This window comes from Lucilia cuprina, chromosome 3, assembly GCF_022045245.1.
Source record: "Lucilia cuprina isolate Lc7/37 chromosome 3, ASM2204524v1, whole genome shotgun sequence".
NCBI classification, from domain to species: Eukaryota; Metazoa; Arthropoda; class Insecta; order Diptera; family Calliphoridae; genus Lucilia; species Lucilia cuprina.
In genome coordinates, this window is record NC_060951.1 from 8,235,238 (window position 1) to 8,257,061 (window position 21,824).

General features: G+C 31.4%; 1 protein-coding gene across 2 annotated transcripts in view; it reads left to right on the forward strand.

The window, feature by feature from the left end:
* LOC111688000 (sex-lethal homolog) overlaps positions 1-21,824 on the forward strand; it is a gene marked incomplete in the record, with an annotated part of 98,961 nt that overhangs the window by 65,303 nt on the left and 11,834 nt on the right. For both annotated transcript variants that reach the window (XM_046946136.1, XM_046946135.1), the window contains 2 exon segments: positions 13,742-14,044; positions 16,112-16,219. In XM_046946136.1, the coding sequence (XP_046802092.1) occupies positions 13,742-14,044; positions 16,112-16,219 (411 nt within the window).

Genomic DNA, 21,824 nt, shown 5'->3' on the forward strand with positions numbered 1-21,824 from the left:
CTGTTCTAGTTCTGTTCTAGTTCTGTTCTAGTTCTGTTCTAGTTCTGTTCTAGTTCTGTTCTAGTTCTGTTCTAGTTCTGTTCTAGTTCTGTTCTACTTCTATTCTAGATCTGTTCTAGTTCTGTTCTAGTTCTAATCTATTTCTATTCTAGTTCTGTTCTAGTTCTGTTCTAGTTCTGTTCTAGTTATGTTCTAGTTCTGTTCTAGTTCTGTTCTAGTTCTGTTCTAGTTCTGTTCTAGTTCTGTTCTAGTTCTGTTCTAGTTCTGCTCTAGTTCTGTTCTAGTTCTGTTCGAGTTCTCTTCTAGTTCTGTTCTAGTTCTGTTCTAGTTCTGTTCTAGTTCTGTTCTAGTTCTGTTCTAATTCTGTTCTAGTTCTGTTCTAGTTCTGTTCTAGTTCTGTTCTAGTTCTCCTCTAGTTCTGTTCTAGTTTTGTTCTACTTCTGTTCTAGTTCTGTTTTAGTTTTGTTCTAGTTCTGTTCTAGTTCTGTTCTAGTTCTGTTCTAGTTCTGTTCTAGTTCTGTTCTAGTTCTGTTCTAGTTATTCTCTAGCTCAGTTCTAGTTCTAGTTCTGTTCTGGTTCTGTTCTGGTTCTGTTCTGGTTCTGTTCTGGTTCTGTTCTGGTTCTGTTCTGGTTCTGTTCTGGTTCTGTTCTGGTTCTGTTCTAGCTCTGTTTTAGTTCTGTTCTAGTTCTGTTCAATTTCTGTTCTGTTCAAGTTCTGTTCCAGATTTGTTCTACTTCTCTTCTAGTTCTATTCTAGTTCTCTTCTAGTTCTATTCTAGTTCTGTTCTAGTTCTAGATTGAAACTCATAAAGTCCACTATATATTCTTGCTCTTTCTCTGTCTCACCAAAAACGAATCTTGTCTCTCGTGTCCTTTGATAAAAGTAAAGAAGTGTAGTTTTAAGGTTAGTACAATGGACCTAAAATGGATTATGAGTATTTGCGTTAAATCGTGAGCTTTTTAATGATCTCTCGTTAACATTGAATCGACGCTGAATATAAGCGATAATAAGAATATCCGATCTTATCATTACTCTTATTGTCACTCACTGTTTATAATCGTAGATTATTAAAAATTATTTTATATACTATTCATAGTTAATAAATGTTTATTATAATTTTAGTTATATTAGTGAAAGAGTTATTATAAAGTATATATTTTTAGAAATATATGTATATCAAGATATTGTATAATTAATGTAGATTAAATATTATATCATTGCTAATAATTAGAATATAATTTTTAATTAAAATGATAGCTAAAGTTAGTGTTAAGCGCTTTTTTATAAGAAAAAATCTATAAACGAGAACTTTATTTCTACTTTTACCTTGAGCCTATAGTTTAAATTAAATTTATTTGGAACCAGTTTGTGTTTTACTATTCAAAGAAAAAGTTTCTTCTTCTTTTTGATCAGATAAGCTCTTTTTACTTGTGATAAAAGTTTTTGCCAGTTTTTCTTTTCTCTCTTGCTTTAACAATTCCTTTAATTCTATAAAGTTTTTGTCAGAAAATTTATAATTTTGCAAATAAACAATTTCACATTTGTTAATGTTAATGTGTGTTTGTTTTTGCTATTTTGACAAAAAAAAATTTATAAATTTAAAAAAAAAAAATTTTGTTAAGAATTAAGAAATCATTAGCATTTTTAGCTTAAAAAGTTATTGTAAAAGTTTACATGACTTTTGCTTGTAAGTTTTCCACTAATCTTAATTAAAAGTGGAGTTAGTAGAGAGAAATTTCGTTGTTGTTGCCATAAAAATGGTAATAATTTAGTATTAATTAAGCCCTTTCTATAGACAAGTACAGGATGTGTAAGAGAAAATCTTAATTTTTGAACTGTTTTTTTTTTCAAATTTGAAACAGAACAACAATCTCAAAATGGCGATAAAAAGCAACATGTTAGTTGTTGTGGTATTAGTTATATTCCGGTTGACTTCATTCACTTCTCAGCAGTTCGACGGGACAGCCCCGAACTGATCACTTTACTTACCACTTGTGGTGGCCTTTAGCCACCGAACTACATGTTTATAAGTTAATAAACTAAAACCAATGTTTTATGCAAAAAGTACCAAAAGTAATTGTACCTACCAGACATCCCCCCGGGGGCATGTTACCTTGGTGAAGCTTCCGCCTTGGCCTTTAGCCCCCTGACTACATATGTATAAGTTAATAAACTAAAAACAAAGTTTTATGCAAAAAGTACCAAAAGTTATTGTACCTACTATATATACCCCCGGGGGCATGTTACCTTGGTGATGCCTCCGACTTGGTGTTATTGCAATTCCGGTGAATAAAGAGTTGGTTAATACCTCTAGTCTGGCCGGAACTAAAAAATTGGTTACAGTCTACTGTTTGACTTAGTCCTTACATAGATTGAAATAGGTCTGACCAGAGCACCGCATTATCTGGTATTACGCGTGGCCAGTTTCCCGCAGGACTATATCCTGGCTGGTCAGTTGGTTGAGGTTCCTTCGGGATCTACGTAGGGCTGTGGTTTAAACCCAAATTCGCGGGGAGAGTAAGTGGCGGTTAAAAGACTGATGTAAGGTAAAGTCAATATTTCGGGAAAAGTTCGGTGCTGTTGCCGGAACAACAGAAGAACAATGCCTTCCGCTTATTTGATGGATTCGTACTTCGGTCCACCGGTTACGTCTCTCTAGGTGCTGTTGCCGAATCAACAGAGGCCATCCAATGGTCAGAGATTAGATAGCTCGAGTAGTTCAGCAAAGTACTTGTGCATGGACCGGTCAAAGCGCTATGTACAAAAATTGCCACCTGGGTTCTTCATTGAAGAACAAAGGGGCGATGGTAGACCGTTCTCAAGTCTACCCAGTGGGTGAAAAAGACCACCGTGAAATATGGCCGTCAAGGCTGGTGTTTACGTTAAAACTCTCGACATTCATTCATGTACCTACGTCTTAGTGGATCTATTTGGTGGGAGACCAATCTCCTGTCCAAATTTCAGCACTTCAGCTTCAAAATCATGAAATTTGTTCCGACATTTCCTGCTATGAAAACCCTATTCGCTATGAAAAGCAACAGACTTTTTAAATGTGTAACTTACAGTGCGAATATGTGTAATAATTATAGTAATGTAGAAAATATTCTTGTTGCTAATGTAAAGATTTACAGTTAAGAACAACTAAATAGCACAATACTAAGAAAACTTCTAAATAAAATTTAAAATTTTGAAAAATTCGAAGAAAATTTCCATAAAAACTCAAGAAATTTCGAAAGTTTGGTTTCTTTTCCTCCAACTCTGCTATTTTCTTACACTTAGCTGTAACTTCCTGAGTTTATTGTTTTTGCAAACCTAAACTATGTGGTAGTTGTTGTTAGTGTATTTATTGTAGTTTAAAAACTAAAGTTTCAACAGAGAAATAATCCTTGAAAGTAGTTGATACATTTTCAAAACCCAAGTACATTAACATTAGAGGCAAACAGGCAGGCAGGCAATAGTGATACTTTTCACCTTTGATCCTAATGACAGTCTCCATACAAAGGTGACAATATAATACACGACATTTTTTTTTTTTTTTGTTTTTGTTTCTTGTTCAAAAGTTTTTCCTCTTTTTTCTTCTACTAATATAAGAAGCAAAGTAAAATAAAACTTTATTTTGTAGATAAGTTTCATTCTTTAAAGGATCTATTCTAATGTATATATGTATGTATATTGTTGATAGCAAAGGTGGAGTTTTTAAGTTTATTCTATGGCGTGTAAAGAAAAATATCATTTTGGTTTTATAGTTAAAATTTATACTTATTTGAATGAGCAGAGAAGTTGTTGGGAAAAGTCTCATTAATAATAAGAATAAAAAGTTTCTTGTAAATAAAAGGAAATAGAAGTCCTTAAACAGGATAATTATGCTAAAATCTTCACATCTATTTATATTAGTTTGTGGTACAAAGAACCATTTTTAAATAAATTTTGTTCTAACTACACTTAAATTCGAATAAATTCTAACATATAGTCTGGACATTAGTCTGTTAGTCTATAGTCTGGACAATAGTCTAGTCTATAGTCTAATCTGTAGTCTATTTTATAGTATAGTCTATAGTTTAGTCCATAGTTAGTCTATAGTTAGTATAAAGTCTAGTCTATAGTCTAGTCTGTAGTCTAGTCAATAGTCTACAGCCTAGTCTATAGTCTAGTCTGTAGTCTAGTCTACAGTCTAGTCTGTAGTCTAGTCTAGTCTACAGTCTAGTCTGTAGTCTAGTCTAGTCTAGTCTAGTCTACAGTCTAGTCTATAGTCTAGTCTATAATCTAGTCTATAATCTAGTCTATAGTCTACTCTTTAGTCTAGTCTATAGTCTAGTCTATAGTCTAGTCTATAGTCTAGTCTATATTTTAGTCTATATTTTAGTCTATAGTCTAGTCTATAGTCTAGTCTATAGTCTAGTCTATAGTCTAGTCTATAGTCTAGTCTATAGTCTAGTCTATAGTCTAGTCTATAGTCTAGTCTATAGTCTAGTCTATAGTCTAGTCTATAGTCTAGTCTATAGTCTAGTCTACAGTCTAGTTTATAGTCTATTCTATAGTCTAGTCTATAGTCTAGTATATAGTCTAGTCTATAGTCTAGTCTATAGTCTAGTCTATAGTCTAGTCTATAGTCTAGTCTATAGTCTAGTCTATAGTCTAGTCTATAGTCTATAGTCTAGTCTACAGCCTAGTCTACAGCCTAGTCTATTGTCTAGTCTGTAGTCTAGTCAATAGTCTAGTCTATAGTCTAGTCTATAGTCTAGTCTATAGTCTAGTATATAGTCTAGTCTATAATCTAGTCTATAATCTAGTCTATAATCTAGTCTATAGTCTAGTCTATAGTCTAGTCTATAGTCTAGTCTATAGCCTAGTCTATAGTCTAGTTTATAGTCTAGTCTATAGTCTGGTCTATAGTCTAGTCTATAGTCTAGTCTTTAGTCTAGTCTATAGTCTAGTCTAAAGTCTAGTCTATAGTCTAGTCTATAGTCTAGTCTATAGTCTAGTCTATAGTCTAGTCTATAGTTTAGTCTATAGTCTATTCTATAGTCTATTCTATAGTCTAGTCTATAGTCTAGGCTATAGTCTAGTATATAGTCTAGTCTATAGTTTAGTCTATAGTTTAGCCTATAGTTAGTCTATAGTCTAGTCTATAGTCTAGTCTATAGTTTAGCCTATAGTTTAGCCTATAATTTAGCCTATAGTTTATCCTATAGTTAGTCTATAGTTAGTCTATAGTCTAGTCTATAGTCAGTCTATAGTCTAGTCTATAGTCAGTCTATAGTCTAGTCTATAGTCTAGTCTATAGTTTAGTCTATAGTCTAGTCTATAGTCTAGTCTATAGTCTAGTCTGCAGTCTAGTCTATAGTCTAGTCTATAGTCTAGTCTATAGTCTAGTCTATAGTATAGTCTAGTCTATAGTATAGTCTATAGTCTAGTCTATAGTCTAGTCTATAGTCTAGTCTATAGTCTAGTCTATAGTCTAGTCTATAGTCTAGTCTATAGTCTAGTCTATAGTCTAGTCTATAGTCTAGTCTATAGTCTAGTCTATAGTCTAGTCTATAGTCTAGACTATAGTCTAGTCTATAGTCTAGTCTATAGTCTAGTCTATAGTCTAGTCTATAGTCTAGTCTATAGTCTAGTCTATAGTCTAGTCTATAGTCTAGTCTATAGTCTAGTCTATAGTCTTGTCCATAGTCTAGTCTATAGTCTAGTCTATAGTCTAGTCTATAGTCTAGTCTATAGTCTAGTCTATAGTCTAGTCTATAGTCTAGTCTATAGTCTAGTCTATAGTTTAGTCTATAGTCTAGTCTATAGTCTAGTCTATAGTCTAGTCTATAGTATAGTCTATAGTCTAGTCTATAGTCTAGTCTATAGTATAGTCTATAGTCTAGTCTATAGTCTAGTCTATAGTCTAGTCTATAGTATAGTCTATAGTCTAGTCTATATTCTAGTCTTTAGTCTAGTCTATGGTCTAGTCTATAGCCTAGCCTACAGTCTATTCTATAACATAGTCTATAGCCTAGTCTATAGTCTAGTCTATAGTCTAGTCTATAGTCTTGCCTATAGTCTAGTCTATAGTATATTCTATAGTTTAGTCTATAGTCTAGTCTATAGTCTAGTCTATAGTCTAGTCTATAATCTAGTCTATAGTCTAGTCTATAGTCCAGTCTATAGTCTAGTCTATAGTCTAGTCTATAGTATATTCTATAGTCTAGTCTATAGCCTAGCCTATAGTCTAATCTATAGTCTAATCTATAGTCTAGTCTATGGTCTAGTCTAGTCTATAGTCTTGTCTATAGTCTAATCTATAGTCCAGTCTATATTCTAGTCTATGGTCTAGTCTATAGTCTAGTCTATAGTCTAGTCTGTAGTCTAGTCTATAATTTATTCTATAGTCTAGTCTATAGTCTATTCTACAATCTAGTCTATAGTCTAATCTAGTCTGTAGCCTTGACTAGTCTACAGTCTATTCTATAGTTTAGTCTATAGTATAGTCTATAATCTACTTTATAATCTAATCTATAGGCTAGTTTATAGTCTAGTGTATGACCTAGACTACAGTCTAATCTATAGTCTGGACTATAGTCTAGTATATAATCTAGACTATTGTTTAGTCTTTCGCCTGGACTTTGGACATGTTTATATTCTGAGCTAATGTCTAGTCTATAGCCTGGACTTAAGTTTAGTCTATGTTCTGGACTACTTAACAGTTATGAATGTGGTACATTAGGTAGACTTAAACTGTGAACAAAAAATTTCTGTTTTAGAATGTTTTAACTGTTACTGCTTGTGGTTCAAAGGACCATTTGTTCGCTTTTTTCGGAATATTAACTAAATATTTGATACTTTGCTACTTTTTAAACATAAATCTTTTAAATTAAATTTCTCTAACTATTCTTACTACTTCTGGTTTGTAGTACACCCTCCAACATTACGCTCCTCAATTATTCACCTAAGTAAAAGTGTCTTAACCTCAAAATATTTCCATTTTAACCACTACCCTAATCTCTCTTTTTTTCAATTCCCTTGAAACATGCAACAGTTTTGCTCTGGCTTAGTTAAAGTTGTAATCGTTGTATGTTTGTGTGTGTGTGTGGCAACCACATAATCCAAAAGGACATAAGAGGTGTCACAATCATGCCATAAACTAGATTGCAGCAATTTTTTTTCCTAAGTTCGGTTTCTTAAGTTTCTTTTTAGAGTAGAAAAAAGTTTTCATTTTAGATTTTTAGTCGGAAAAATCAACAATTTTGTTGTAATGAAAACTTATAAATTTTCTTACAACAAAAGCGTGTGTTTTTTGAACTTTTTTAAAAGAACTTTTGATTTGACTTTGTTTTTCTTATAAAATTAATGACATTTGACAGGGTATGTTATGTTGGAAGAAATAAAAAAAGTAGATAAATTTTGATGCAATAGAGAAAAGACTTAGAATTTAAGAGTTTGAGAGAGAAATTTTAAGATAAATTTGATAATAAAAAAGTAGCAAATTAAAGGGAAAAAGTTTGCAGACTAGTTTAAAGAGACTTAACGGTTCGAAGGACCATTCATTAAAGTGCAAGAGGACCATAGACATTACCTCTTGAAGAATCTTGAATCACAGAATTTAAATTTTTTAACAATTCTTTACATTTAGTTGAAGAAACAGTTTAAAAACTTTTAAGATTAGATTGGCCATAATCGATCTTTAAGGTTCGAAGGACCATCCCTTAAAGTGCGAAGGATCACAGACATCACCTCTTTTTAATGTAGTTTCTTAAACATAGAATTTTTTATGAAAGAAACTATTTTGAAAACTTTAAGGTTCGAAGGACCATAATTGCTCTTTACGGTTCGAAGGACAATGCCATAAAGTGCAAGACGACCATAGACTTCACTTCTCTTTATAAGTTCCTTCTTAATTCTAAAATTTTTAACATTTATTTACTTTTTCTTAAGGAAACTTAAAGATAGAATGACCATAATCGCCCTTTTCGGTTCGAAGGACCATCAATTACTGTACGAGAGGACCATAGACTTCATCTCTTTTAAAAGTAATTTCTTAAACATAGAATTTCTAAGATTTAAATTTGATTCTTTTTGAGGACAAAAGTAATTATGAAATCTTTAAGGTTCGAAAGACCATAATTGCTCTTTACGGTTTGAAGGACCATCCATTAAAGTGCAAGGGTACTAAAGGAAACTTTACTTTTTCTAAAAGTTTCTTCTTAACTCTAGAATTTAAAATTTTTCAAATTTATTTACATATAATTAAAGAAACAGTTTTGAAAACTTAAGGGTTCGAAAGACCATAATTGATCTTTAAGGTTCGAAGGACCATCCCATAAAGTGCAAGAGGACCATAGGCTTTACTTCTTTTAAATGTTCTTTCATAACTATAAAATTTAAAATTTTAAACATTTGTTTACAATTTCAAAAACTTTAAGGTTCGAAGGACCAAATGTATAAATTTATATTTGAAAAGACAATTTAATTATATTTAAAATTTTAATCTCATTCTAACATCAATCATAATTTTCCATCTGTCATTTAACTGTAAAAAATATGTTTTAATAAAATAACTAAAAATGAAAATTCTAGAAATGTATCCTGAAAAGAACACAGATTGACACATGTAAATTAGATACAATTGTACTTTTAACTAGTATATGTTATGCAAAAGACTAGCAGGAAGATGGTGTGCTAAGTTTGAGGCCTTATAAGGGAATAGAAAGTCTGGTTCGAAGGACCATTTAGTGAGTTTGATCTTAACTGGTCTTTACAGAATCTTGCTCTGTCTTTCATTCGAGAATAATCTTACAAATGTTTAATTTTAATAATATTTTTAAATTAAGTCTGGTTCGTAGGACCATTTTTTTTAAAGTCACAATAAGCTATAATACTTCGGGAATCTAAAAATATTTATAGTTTTATCGAATATCTAGAATATTGTAACTTTCCTTTAGTGGTTGGCTTGACTACAAGCTGTTAATCTTAAATTGCGTCTGGTTCGAAGGACCATTTAGAAAACATTTTAAAATACTGAAAAACTTCTTGTTATAATCATTTATATGACTTTTCTAGAGTTATGTACATAACAGTTCTATTCTAAAGAATATTCTTTAAAAATGAAGCCTGGTTCGAAGGACCATTTAGAAAAGTTTCTGAAATGCTTTAACGCTCGTGGTATTATATAATTTATTTAACAGTTCTAGCAATTTTTGTCACTTTATAACTTACAGAACATTTACTGCCTTCAATTAGGTCTAGTTCGAAGGACCATTTAGAAAAATTATTGAAACGCTTTAGTACTCTTGATATTATGTTCATTTTGAACTTCTAGACTAGTTTGGACTTAGATTTAAAGCATTAACATCAAAATGTTTCATATTGTTAGTCTTTCTAAATTAGCGCTGTTTCGAAGGACCATTTAAAATCAAATTCTTTACTACTAGACTAGAGTTTAGTCTGGACTATTGTCTAGACTTCAGTCTGGATTGTAGTATAGTCTTTAGTCTGGATTGTACTGTAGTCTTTAGTCTGCACTATAGTCAAGTCTATAGTCTGGACTATAGTCTAGTCTTCTTTCTGGAATATAGACAAGTCTTTAGATTGGATTATAGTCTACTCTTTAGTTTAGACTATAGTCTAGTCTTTAGTCTGGACTATAGTCTAGTCTTGAGTCTGCACTTTAGTCTAGTCATTAGTCTGGACTATTGTCTAGTCTTTAGTCTGGACAATAGTCTATTCTTTAGTCTGGACTATAGTTTGGAGTATAGTTTAGTCTTAAGTCTAGACGATAGTTTAGTCTTTAGCCTTGAAAATGTAGTCTAGTCTTATGGTTAGACTTTATTAAGTCTGGATTATAGTCTAGTCTATTGTCTGCACTATGGCCTAGTCTTCAGTGTAAAATATAGTCTGGAATGTAGTTTGCTCTTAAGTCTGGACTTTAGTCTAGACTATAGTCTAGTAATCTCTAATCAAACCAAATATATAAATTGATAGTATTACTTGGTTTTAGTTCTATAGATTCCAAAGAATATATAAATTTGTTAAGCGTTGATCATTCTTCAGTTTTTGTTTTAAGCGGTAATAGGTATAAACCAATTCGGTGGCTATCTCTTAATCCATAGTCCTGATCTAAACAAATATATATAAATGTTTTAGTTTTAGAGTTATTTTAAGACTATAGTTGTATTTATTTAGATATTAACCCCTTAAATCTATATTTAACAATCCTATGTATATAAAACCTAAATATTTAGACCTCGAACTCAGACATAAACTCATAAAAAACTTGTTTCAACACAATTGTCTAATTCACAATCAATGTTGTACGGTTGTATCGTAGTATGTCGTAAGATACTACGATGCTACAACGCTACAACATCGATTGTGAATTGTACAAATAAATTATTATTAATATTTAAATAATTTTTAATTACTTTAAATAAAACAAAATTTATTTTTTTTTTATTTATGTAAAACAAAAGTTTTTTTTTTAAAAACCACCACAAAACTCTAATTAAAAAACCATAACAACAAAAACACTAATTAATTCTATAAAAATTTAATAAAATTTTCTAAAATTGGCTATTAACTAAAGTGCGCCCTATCCTATTGTTTGAAAAACTAAATTTGTTTAAAGAAAATTTTAAACAAAAAATATTATTAAAATCCTGCTTTAAACAATTTCAAAAATTTTCATTTAAACATAATTCTTTTGTATAGTTTTTTTCTATGAACTTAGTGGAATGAGGAATGTTTTTCTTTACACTATTTTTAGAAATTAGTTTAATAAAATCATAAACCATTAAATTATTTATTAAACAATTTAATTATTTTTTTTGTTGTAGTTTTTTAGCATTAAGCATAATTTTATATTTAATTCATTAATTAGTATATTTTCATTGTATTTTAACCTTTTGAAATGAGAGAAAAAAGGATTACACCATTTCCTAAGGAAAAAAAATAGAAACTAGTCTGTTGTCTAGAGAAAAGTCTATAATGAAGTCTAAAGTCTAGTCTATAGTCCAGTTTATAGTCTAGACTATAGCCTAGTCTATAGTCTAGTCTAGACTATAGACTATAGCCTAGTCTATAGTCTAGTCTAGTCTAGACTATAGACTACAGTCTAGTCTATAGTCTAGTCTAAAGTCTAGTCTATAGTCTTGTCTATAGTCTATAGTCTTGTCTATAGTCTAGTCTATAGTCTAGTCTATAGTCTAATCTATAGTCTAGTCTATAGTCTAGTCTATAGTCTAATCTATAGTCTAGTCTATAGTCTAGTCTATAGTCTAGTCTATAGTCTAGTCTATAGTCTAGTCTATAGTCTAGTCTATAGTCTAGTTTATAGTCTAGTCTATAGTCTAGTCCACAGTCTAGTCTATAGTCTAGTCTATAGTTTACTCTATTGTCTAGCCTATGGTCTAGTCTATGGTCTAGCCTCAAGTATATAGCCTAGTCTATAGTCTAATCTTTGGTCTAGTCTATAGTGTAATATAGAGTCTAGTCTAGTCCATAGTCTAGTTTATAGTCTAGTCTAGAGTCTAGTCCATAGTCTAGTCTATACTCTTGACTATAGTCTAGTCTTTGGTCTAGTCTATAGTCTAATCTATAGTCTAGTCCATAGTCTAGTCTATAGTCTAGTCTATAGTCTAGTCTATAGTCTAGTCTGTAGTCTAGTCTATAGTCTAGCCTATAGTATAGTCCATAGTCTAGTCTATAGTCTTGACTATAGTCTAATCTATAGTTTAGTCTATTTAGTCTATAATTCTAGTTTGTAGTCTAGTTTATTGTTTAGTAAATAGTCTAAACTATGGTCTACAGTCTACTCTATCGTTTAGTCTAGTCTATAGTCTAGTCTATAGTCTAGTCTATAGTCTAGTCTATAGTCTAGTCTATAGTCTAGTCTATAGTCTAGTCTATAGTCTAGTCTATAGTCTAGTCTATAGTCTAGTCTATAGTCTAGTCTATGGTCTAGTCTATAGTCTAGTCTATAGTCTAGTCTATAGTCTAGCCTATAGTCTAGTCTATAGTCTAGTCTATAGTCTAGTCTATAGTCTAGACTTTAGTCTAGTCTATACTCTAGTCTACCGTTTAGTCTAGTCTATAGTCTAGTCTTTAGTATAGTCTCTAGTCTAGTCCATAGCCTATTCTAGTCTATAGTCTTGAATATAGTCTAGTCTATAGTCTACTCTGAAATCTAGTCTACAGTCTTGACTATAGTTTAATCTAAAGGCTTGCCTATAGTCTAGTCTATGGTCTATTCAATAGTCTAGTCCATAGTCTATTCTGTAGTATATACTATAGTCTAGTCTATAGTCTAGTCCATAATTCTAGTCTATAGTCTAGTCTATAATTCTAGTCTATAGTCTAGTCTATAATTCTTGTCTGTAGTCGAGTCTTTTGTCTAGTAGATAATCGAAACTATTGTCTATAGTCTAGTCTATCATTTAGTCTATAGTCTAGTCTATATTCTAGTCCATAGTCTAGTACATAGTCTAGTCTTTAGTCTAGTCTATACTCTAGTCTATAGTCTAGTCTTTAGTGTAGTCTATAGTCTAGTCTGTAGTCTAGTCTATAGTCTAGTCTCTCGTCAAGTCCATAGTCTTGTCTATAGTCTAGTCTATAGTCTAGTCTATAGTCTAGTCAATAGCCTATTCTAGTCTATAGTCTTAACTATAGTCTAGTCTATAGTTTAGTCTATAGTCTACTCTAAAATCTAGTCTGCAGTCTTGACTTTAGTATAGTCTATAGTTTAATCTAAAGGCTTGCCTATAGTCTAGTCCATAGTCTAGTCTATAGTCTAGTCTATAGTCTAGTCTATAGTGTAGTCTATAGTCTAGTTTCTAGTCTATACTCTAGTCTATAGTTTAGTCTATTGTCTAGTCTACAGTCTAGTCTATAGTCTAGTCAAGACTATGACCTATAGTATGGTCTAGTCTATAGTCTATTCTATAGTCTTGTTGAGAGTTTATTCTATAGTCTAGTTAATAGTCTATTTTCTAGTCTAGTTAATAGTCTAGTCCAAACTCTAGCCTATAGACTAGTCTGTAGTTTAGTCTAGTCTAAGTCTATGGTCTGATTTGTAGCTTAGTTAATAGTATTTCAGTCTACTTTGGAAATGGTGTACTTACAATAAAAATTCATAATTTATATATTTTCAGTTTACAGCTCAAAAATCCTTTTTGTTTTAAAAATTTCATTTGAAAAATCAACTCTTTATATAAAAATATATTTTACCACATTTACCTTTAGAAAAAAATGCTTGCAAATTGTTGTTGTTGTGATTGTTATAATTTCGTTTGAAAAGAAAAGAATAATTACAATTGAAACCATATTATTTTTATTATTATTTCTGTAAAATAGTTAATGTTAAGTGTGTTGTAATTTGAATTTTGATTTGCTAACTAAAGTAAAATATAAAAAAATAAAAAAAATACTGAAAAATACATAACTGTTACAAAAGTTCTTGAAAATATTACAACTTTAATATCCCCCCACTTTTTCCTTTAATTGTTTAAAACGGTTTACAAAAAAAATTTGCAATGTATAATAAAAAAAAAACAATTAAACAATCGTATGCAATTTGTTTAAACTTGTTTGTGAAATATATGAAAACTATATAATATAAAATGCAACGATTAATTAAATAAAATTAAAAAAAAAAAACTCAAAAACCTCAACAGTGTAAAATAGACAAAAGCGCCATCTACAAAATAAATGTTTCCAAAATTCTTTGACTTGATATTTCAGTCACGTTATGCGTTTTCACCACAGGACACAGATTTCACCTCATCGTATCCAGGTCCCTCAGCAATGAATCATCGCGGTGGTCGTGGCGGTGGTTATAATGATTTTTCAGGTGGTGGCAGTGCCATGGGCTCAATGTGCAACATGGCACCGGCGATTAGCACAAATTCGGTGAATAGCGGTGGCGGCGATTGTGGTGATACACAGGGCTGTAATGGTACGAATCTAATTGTGAATTATTTGCCTCAAGATATGACAGATCGTGAACTATATGCATTATTTAGGACGTGTGGTCCTATCAATACCTGTCGTATCATGAAAGACTATAAGGTAAGATTTTTGTTATATTAATTTTGAATCCAGAGTATGTGTTTTAGAATAGTGAAAAGACAAAATTATTTCCACTTAAATCAACATTTCCTTTTAACCTTTAAATCAGTTTAATATTGTACTAATTCTCTTCAGATTTACTTGTCATTGTGATTTTCGTTTTTCTAAAAATATCTGCTGTCAACATTATTCTAGGACACATACAACTACATTGCAGTACAGACATTAGTGTCATCGTCAAAAATATTGTCTAAATTATTTATCTTAAAAGTTCACCAGGACATTTTGAAAGTCATTCACTAGTTTTGCGCCGGTGAAATTTTAAGTAAAATAACAGGTTGTGTACAACATAAAGTGAACAGCGAAAAATAATTTTTAACTAAAAGTCTAGTCTATAGCCTGGTATATAGTCCAGTATAGTAGTCTAGTCTATAGTCTAATCTATAGTCTAATCTGTAGTCTAGTCTATAGTCTAGTATATAGTCCAGTCTATAGTCTAGTCTATAGTCCAGTGTAGTCAATAATCCAGTCTATAGTATAATCTATAGTCTAGTCTATAGTCTGGCCTATAGTCTGGCCTATAGTCTGGTCTATAGTCTAGTCTAAAGTCTAGTCTATAGTCTGCTTTATAGTCTAGTCTATAGTCTAGTCAATAGTCTAGTCTATAGTCTAGTCAAGTCTAGTCTAGTCTAGTCTATAGTCTAGTCTTTAGCCTAATCTAAAGTCTACTCCATAAAGTAGTCTATAGTCTAGTCTATAGTCTAGTCTATAGCCTAGTCTATAGTCTAGTCTATAGTATTCTATAGTCTAGTCTATAGTCTAGTCTATAGTATTCTATAGTCTAGTCTATAGTCTAGTCTATAGTCTCATTTAAAGTCAAGTCTATAGTCTACTCTATAGTCTAGTCTATAATCTATTCTATATTCTAGTCTATAGTCTAGTCTATAGTCTACTGTATAGTCTAGTCTATAGTCTAGTCTATAGTCTAGTCTATAGTCTAGTCTATAGTCTAGTCTATAGTCTAGTCTATAGTCTAGTCTATAGTCTAGTCTATAGTCTAGTCTATAGTCTAGTCTATAGTCTAGTCTATAGTCTAGTCTATAGTCTAGTCTATAGTCTAGTCTATAGTCTAGTCTATAGTCTAGTCTATAGTCTAGTCTTAAGTCTAGTCTAAAGTCTACTCCATAGAGTAGTCTATAGTCTAGTCTATAGTCAAGTCTATAGTCTAGTCTATAGTCTAATCTATAGTCTAGTCTATAGTCTAATCTATAGTCTAGTCTAGTCTATGGTCTAGTCTATAGTCTAATCTATAGTCTAGTCTATAGTCTAGTCTATAGTCTAGTCTTTAGTCTAGTCTAGTCTATAGTCTACTCCATAGAGTAGTCTATAGTCTAATCTATAGTCTAGTCTATAGTCTATAATTTAATCCATAGTCTAATCTATAGTCTAGTCTCGTCTATAGTCTAGTCTTTAGTCTACTCTATATTATATCCAATAGTATAGTCTATAGTCTAGTCTATAGTCTAGTCTATAGTCTAGTCAATATTCTAGTCTAAAGTCTAGTATAAAGTCAAGTCTATAGTTTAGTCTATAGTCTAGTCTACTCAATAGTCTAGTCTATAGTCTAGTATATAATCTAGTCTATATTCTAGTCTATAGTCTAGTCTGAAATCTTGTCTTAAGTCTAGTCTATAGTCTAGTATACAGACAGGTCTGTAAAAAGTGCTTGTTTCGAACCATAGTCTGTATTTTATAGATAAAAGATTAAAATATTAACTGTTCCGACTGTGTTGCATTCAACCTGTTATATCTGTTGAAACTTATTTAAATTCTTTAAATACAAAAAACATAATTTTTTTTAATTCTTATTTTCCCACCTTTCTTTTTCAATTTACCCACACAAACAAACATACCCACACGTATAATCAAACGCCATTGTTGTTGTTTTTATTATTATCTCATCACGTTAAATTTAACAATCTGTGTGTGTTGGCGTTTGGCGCTGGGTGTCCTTTGGGGAATACAACAATAATAACAACAATAAACGGTAAAATGAAATTGCAACAGACTGGCTACAGTTTTGGTTATGCTTTTGTTGATTTTGCTTCCGAAATTGATGCCCAAAATGCGATCAAATCATTAAATGGCGTAACAGTAAGGAATAAACGTTTAAAGGTAAGTACTGGCTGCTACTGTATTATTTAATTCAATTGTTTAAGTAACAACAGTTGTATGTATTTCTTTTATGTAAAGTTTTTTTCCGTATAATAAACCGGTAACATAAAAATTGATTTAAATTTTTAATTGAAATCAGGTTTATTCAACTTCCGTTTTTTTAGTTTATTTTCTTCCACTTGTTCGTTTTCTTATTATACATTTAAGTGTGGTTTGTTTGTTGGTTTTATTTGATTGGCACAAGGACATGTATAAAAGGAAATGTTCTTTTTTTGGTCTTACTTACTCATGCACATTAAACATTGTTGTTATTTTAATTACTTCAACTCATGTCGGTGTTGGTATTCCCTGTAAGTGTGTATGTGTGTTAGTTTGCTGTTTCCTTTACTTTTCTTTAACCTTGTGAACCTTACTTTTTTGGTGGAAGGGGGGGGGGGGTGTAGTAGGTAGATCGGTATAATTTTTCAAACATTACGTCTACAATAATAAAATATTTTTGCCATCGTCACAATCCTTGAATATTTTATGTTTAATTTTTATATTTTTGCCAGTAGTGAATTTTATTTAAACATATTCTTTTCCTGTCTTTCATGTTATAATATTCAGGCTAATAAAAGTGAAACAGATAATATTTTTTTTTTTTTTTGGGAGCCATCATCTCTATGATGAGATGTTTTACACTAACAGAAAAAATTACACATAATTGTTCCTTTTTACTATACAAAGAAAAAAGAGATGCCAAAGAATACAATACGGCAACACATCGCTAATGATCCTTCCATCCGATTGATGACAATTAGCTGAACATCCTCAGACTTTGCTCTCTTAATGGTCGTTTTACATAGGAACCGGATAAATAACGGACCCTTTCACTGAGCTCGATGATCTTCGAAGGAAAATTGGCGAGAAGCTTACCAGTCTTATTATCTATCCCTGGTGTTTTGAACACTGCTCTTGGCCGAAGACCTATTGTTCCCAGCATCTTCGCAGACATGAAAGCCTTGGTCATTTGTTCTACATCCTCCTTATTCTGTTGGTTTTTAAGTACTATACGACTCTACCTCCTATAACCAGAACAGCTGACGGCCCCGTATAGTTGTAGTTCAGTTCTAGTTCAGTTCTTGTTGAGTTCTAGTTCAGTTCTCGTTCAGATCAAGTTCAGGTCTGTTCTAGTTCTGTTCTAGTTCTGTTCTAGTTTACTTCTAGTTCAGTTCTAGTTCTGTTCTAGTTCTGTTCCAGTTCCGTTCTATTTCTGTTCTAGTTCTGTTCTAGTTCTGTTCTAGTTCTGTTCTAGTTCTGTTCTAGTTCTGTTCTAGTTCTGTTCTAGTTCTGTTCTAGTTCTGTTCTAGTTCTGTTCTAGTTCTGTTCTAGTTCTGTTCTAGTTCTGTTCTAGTTCTGTTCTAGTTCTGTTCTAGTTCTGTTCTAGTTCTGTTCTAGTTCTGTTCTAGTTCTGTTCTAGTTCTGTTCAAGTTCTGTTCTAGTTCAGTTTTATTTCAGTTCTAGTTCTGTTCTATATCTGTTCTAGTTTTGTTCAATTCTAGTTTAGTTCAGTTCTAGTTCAGCTCTAGTTCAGTTCTAGTTCAGTTCTAATTCAGTTCTAGTTCAGTTCTAGTTCAGTTCAGTTCTAGTTCAGTTCTAGTTCAGTTCTAGTTCAGTTCTAGTTCAGTTCTAGTTCAGTTCTAGTTCAGTTCTAGTTCAGTTCTAGTTCAGTTCTAGTTCAGTTCTAGTTCAGTTCTAGTTCAGTTCTAGTTCAGTTCTAGTTCAGTTCTAGTTCAGTTCTAGTTCAGTTCTAGTTCAGTTCTAGTTCAGTTCTAGTTCTAGTTCAGTTCTAGTTCTAGTTCAGTTCTAGTTCTGTTCTAGTTCTGTTTTTATTCTAGTTCTAGTTCTGTTCTTATTCTAGTTCTAGTTCAGTTCTGCCTATAGTTCTCCTACATATCGTCCAGCACTGCTTAAGGACGTTTTGGAAGCATCCTCAGCTCTTCTACACAAGTAATTTGGATCTTTTCCCTTTAAAAGTATTACGACATCATCTGCGTGGTGAACATTTAGGGTCCTATGGAAGCTGTTAATCGTGGTAACCCAGAGTAAAAGTGACAAAATGCCACCCTGTGTTAAACCGCGAAATACCTTTTTATTATGTCGTACATCTTTCAGCTTATCCATCTGTTCCTTAAGCATGTAGTAGTATTAGTTCGTTTAAAGCGGTTTGCACCGATCGTCCCTTTACATAAGCATGCTGCTTAAATTTTTGTCTGGTATACTGATTTTAAGCATAATAAAGACTAACCGTCCAAGGTTTTAAGTAGGAAGGAAGTAAGATTTCTCGGTCGATAGGACTTAGGTGTGGCATAGCTAGGTTTCCCTAGTTTGGGTATAAATATTACCCTTGCATCCTGCCATTTAATTGGGGTGTGCTAATTTAGTTAGAGTTCTGTTCTAGTTCAATTCTACTTCAGTTTTATTTCAGTTATAGTTCTTTTCTGATCTAGTTTTGTTCAGTGTAAGCCCAAAATAAATTTAATTTTTTTTGCCAAGTTAAACCTCATATTCATCATTGTAATGTTGGTTAATTTATAAAAATTATGTTCGAATTTTTATTACCTGTTTTTTTTTAATATTATTTTATACATGCAAAAATACTTTAGTAACAGTTATTAACACATTCTTATTTATGAAGATGATTAAAATATAGACTTTTAAATTAATTTTAAATTTACATATGAATAATATGAAAGTCATTCAGGAGCAGTTTGTTTAAGTTTAAAGTAGGGTTCTATAAATCGACTTTCAAATAATCGAACAAGTCGAAGTCGACTATTTTGTTCTAAAAAAGTCGATAACTTGACTATCGTCTATGAAAAAAGTCGAAAAGTCGACTTTGTAAAGTTGGAAAGAGTCGAAAAAAGTTGAAAAAAGTCGAAAAGTCGGAAAGTCGAAAAGAGTCGAAAAAGTCGAAAAGTCGGAAAGAGTCGAAAAAGTCGAAAAGTCGGAAAAAGTCGGAAAAGGTTCGAAAAAAGTCGGAAAAAGTCGAAAATAGTCGGAATAAGTCGAAAATAGAAAGAAGTCGAAAAAACTCAAAAAATTGCAACAAATAGAAAAAATATAAAATTTTTTTATTAATAATAATAAATAATAATATAATGTTAAATGGCAACATTATAAATTTACGCTTCTGGCTTCGGAGAAAGTCGGAAAAAATCGAAAAAAGTCGTAAAGTCGTAAAGTCGAAAAAAGTAGGAAAATGTCGAAAAAAGTCGAAAATAGTCGAAAATAGTCGGAAAAAGTCGGAAAAAGTCGAAAAGACGGAAAAAGTCGAAAAAAGTCTAAAAAAGTGGGAAAGTCGAAAAGTCAACTATTTATAAAATATTAAAAGTCGAAAAATCGACTTTTAATTAAATGAAAAAAGTCGACTTTTCATAAAATGCAAAAAGTCGAAAAGTCGACTTTTCGTTTCAACTATAGAACCCTAGTATTTTCTGTTCTTATTCAGGGTTGTAGTAAAGATTTTAAAATATATTTCATAACTACAATTATTTTTATAGCTTTTCATAAAGTAATAGTCAAAAGCCTTTAATATATCAGGGGGTATGTTCAGGAGATTTCTGAAGGCGGGTTTGATTACACAAAGTTCGCATTTTAGAAAGATTTTTACAAAATTCTTTAGAAAAGTCCTGTTAACAAATGTTTTCTCTTTAAATTCGTATGGCATGTTCAGTGTTTTTCTAACAGTGGGTCTTTTTAAACAAAAAATGCAATTATGATCAATAAAAAATTCAAAATTTCTCGAAAAATGTCCTTTTAACCATATTCTTTTCTTAAATTTATAAGTTCTCTTCTTTTACCTTTGTTAACATTTTTCCCTTTAATACCATTCCTATAATATATAGTATTTCCATTTAAATTTGATTTGATATTTTATGTTTTCTTGCGCTAACAAAACATTTATATCCAAAAGGAATGTTTCACTTTCGCTTACACATTTTCACCTTCATCAATCATTTAATTGTTCATTTATTCAATTATACAAACATTTTTCTACCCCAACTCCTACTGGTGGTCACCGCCCTCTAGAAAAACAATAACTACTTTTGTTATTTGTCATCCTTCATCGAAATTGTTATGGCAAAGGACGAAACCACTCTAGTTCATATGATATCCTTTTCATACATGTACAAGGGAAAACTAATTAATCTTTTTTTTTTTTGTGTTACAACATAAACGTAATACTTATTACTGATTCTACTTCAAAATGTAACAAATTCTCGGGAATACAAACTTTTAATCACTCTTATTCATATATAGTAAACTAGCATACCCTGGGTGCTTCGCTACCCTAACTATGTTCAATATCGTAAAATTATTAAAAAGTACCATTGGAAAAACGAAAAAGTACATAGATCTCTTACAATAAATTCTCATCTAATAAGGACCGTGTGTTCCGGTTAACCATTGTAAAGAATCCATTTGAATAATAGAAAAGTACCTTTGTTTAAAAAAAGATACCAAACAATTTACTCGAATTTGGTCCTATATAGGCCTTAGTACTCGAATTCCAAAATAACATACCAAAAGCTTATTTTGTGTGAGTTAAATATACAACTTTTTGAAATTTTATAAAAGTTGGCTCAATGAGTTTGAATAAAATTAAATTTCCCGTTTTTCCCCTTTTTGGTACTATTTTACCCAGTGAAATAGGAAAAATTTTATTGCAATAATATTATTACAGAGTTAGTCCGTAATTTAATAGGAATAATTCAATAAAATGAAAATGTTTTCTTAATGTGCTAAAAAAGTACTATGACTGTCTCATAATTTTGAGAGATGTATCTAAAATATTTAGAAAAATTTGATTATGTTAATTAGTTTAAAAGTTATAAAGGGTTGAAAAAGGTACCAAAATCACCTTTGTTACACATTTTTACCCCTTAGAAGTACGAATTTCAAAAAAGTACCAGACACCCATCTAGATCAGTTCTAGTTCTGTTCTAGTTCTGTTCTAGTTCTGTTCTAGTTCTGTTCAGTTCTAGTTTAGCTCTAGTTGTATTAAACTTTTGTTCTTCTAGTTCTGTTCTAGTTCTGTTCTAGTTCTGTTCTAGTTCTGTTCTAGTTCTGTTCTAGTTCTATTCTAGTTCTGTTCTAGTTCTGTTCTAGTTCTGTTCTAGTTCTGTTCTAGTTCTGTTCTAGTTCTGTTCTAGTTCTGTTCTAGTTCTGTTCTAGTTCTGTTCTAGTTCTGTTCTAGTTCTGTTCTAGTTCTGTTCTAGTTCTGTTCAAGTTCTGTTCTAGTTCTGTTCTAGTTCTGTTCTAGTTCTGTTCTAATTCTGTTATACTTTTGTTCTAGTTCTGTTCCAGTTCTGTTCTAGTTCTGTTCTAGTTCTAGTTCTGTTCTAGTTCTGTTCTAGTTCTGTTCTAGTACTGTTCTAGTTCTGTTCTAGTTCTGTTCTAATTCTGTTATAGTTCTGTTCTAGTTCTGTTGTAGTTCTGTTCTGGTTCTGTTCTAGTTCTGTTCTAGTTCTGTTCTAGTTCTGTTCTAGTTCTGTTCTAGTTCTGTTCTAGTTCTGTTCTAGTTCTGTTCTAGTTCTAGTTCTGTTCTAGTTCTGTTCTAGTT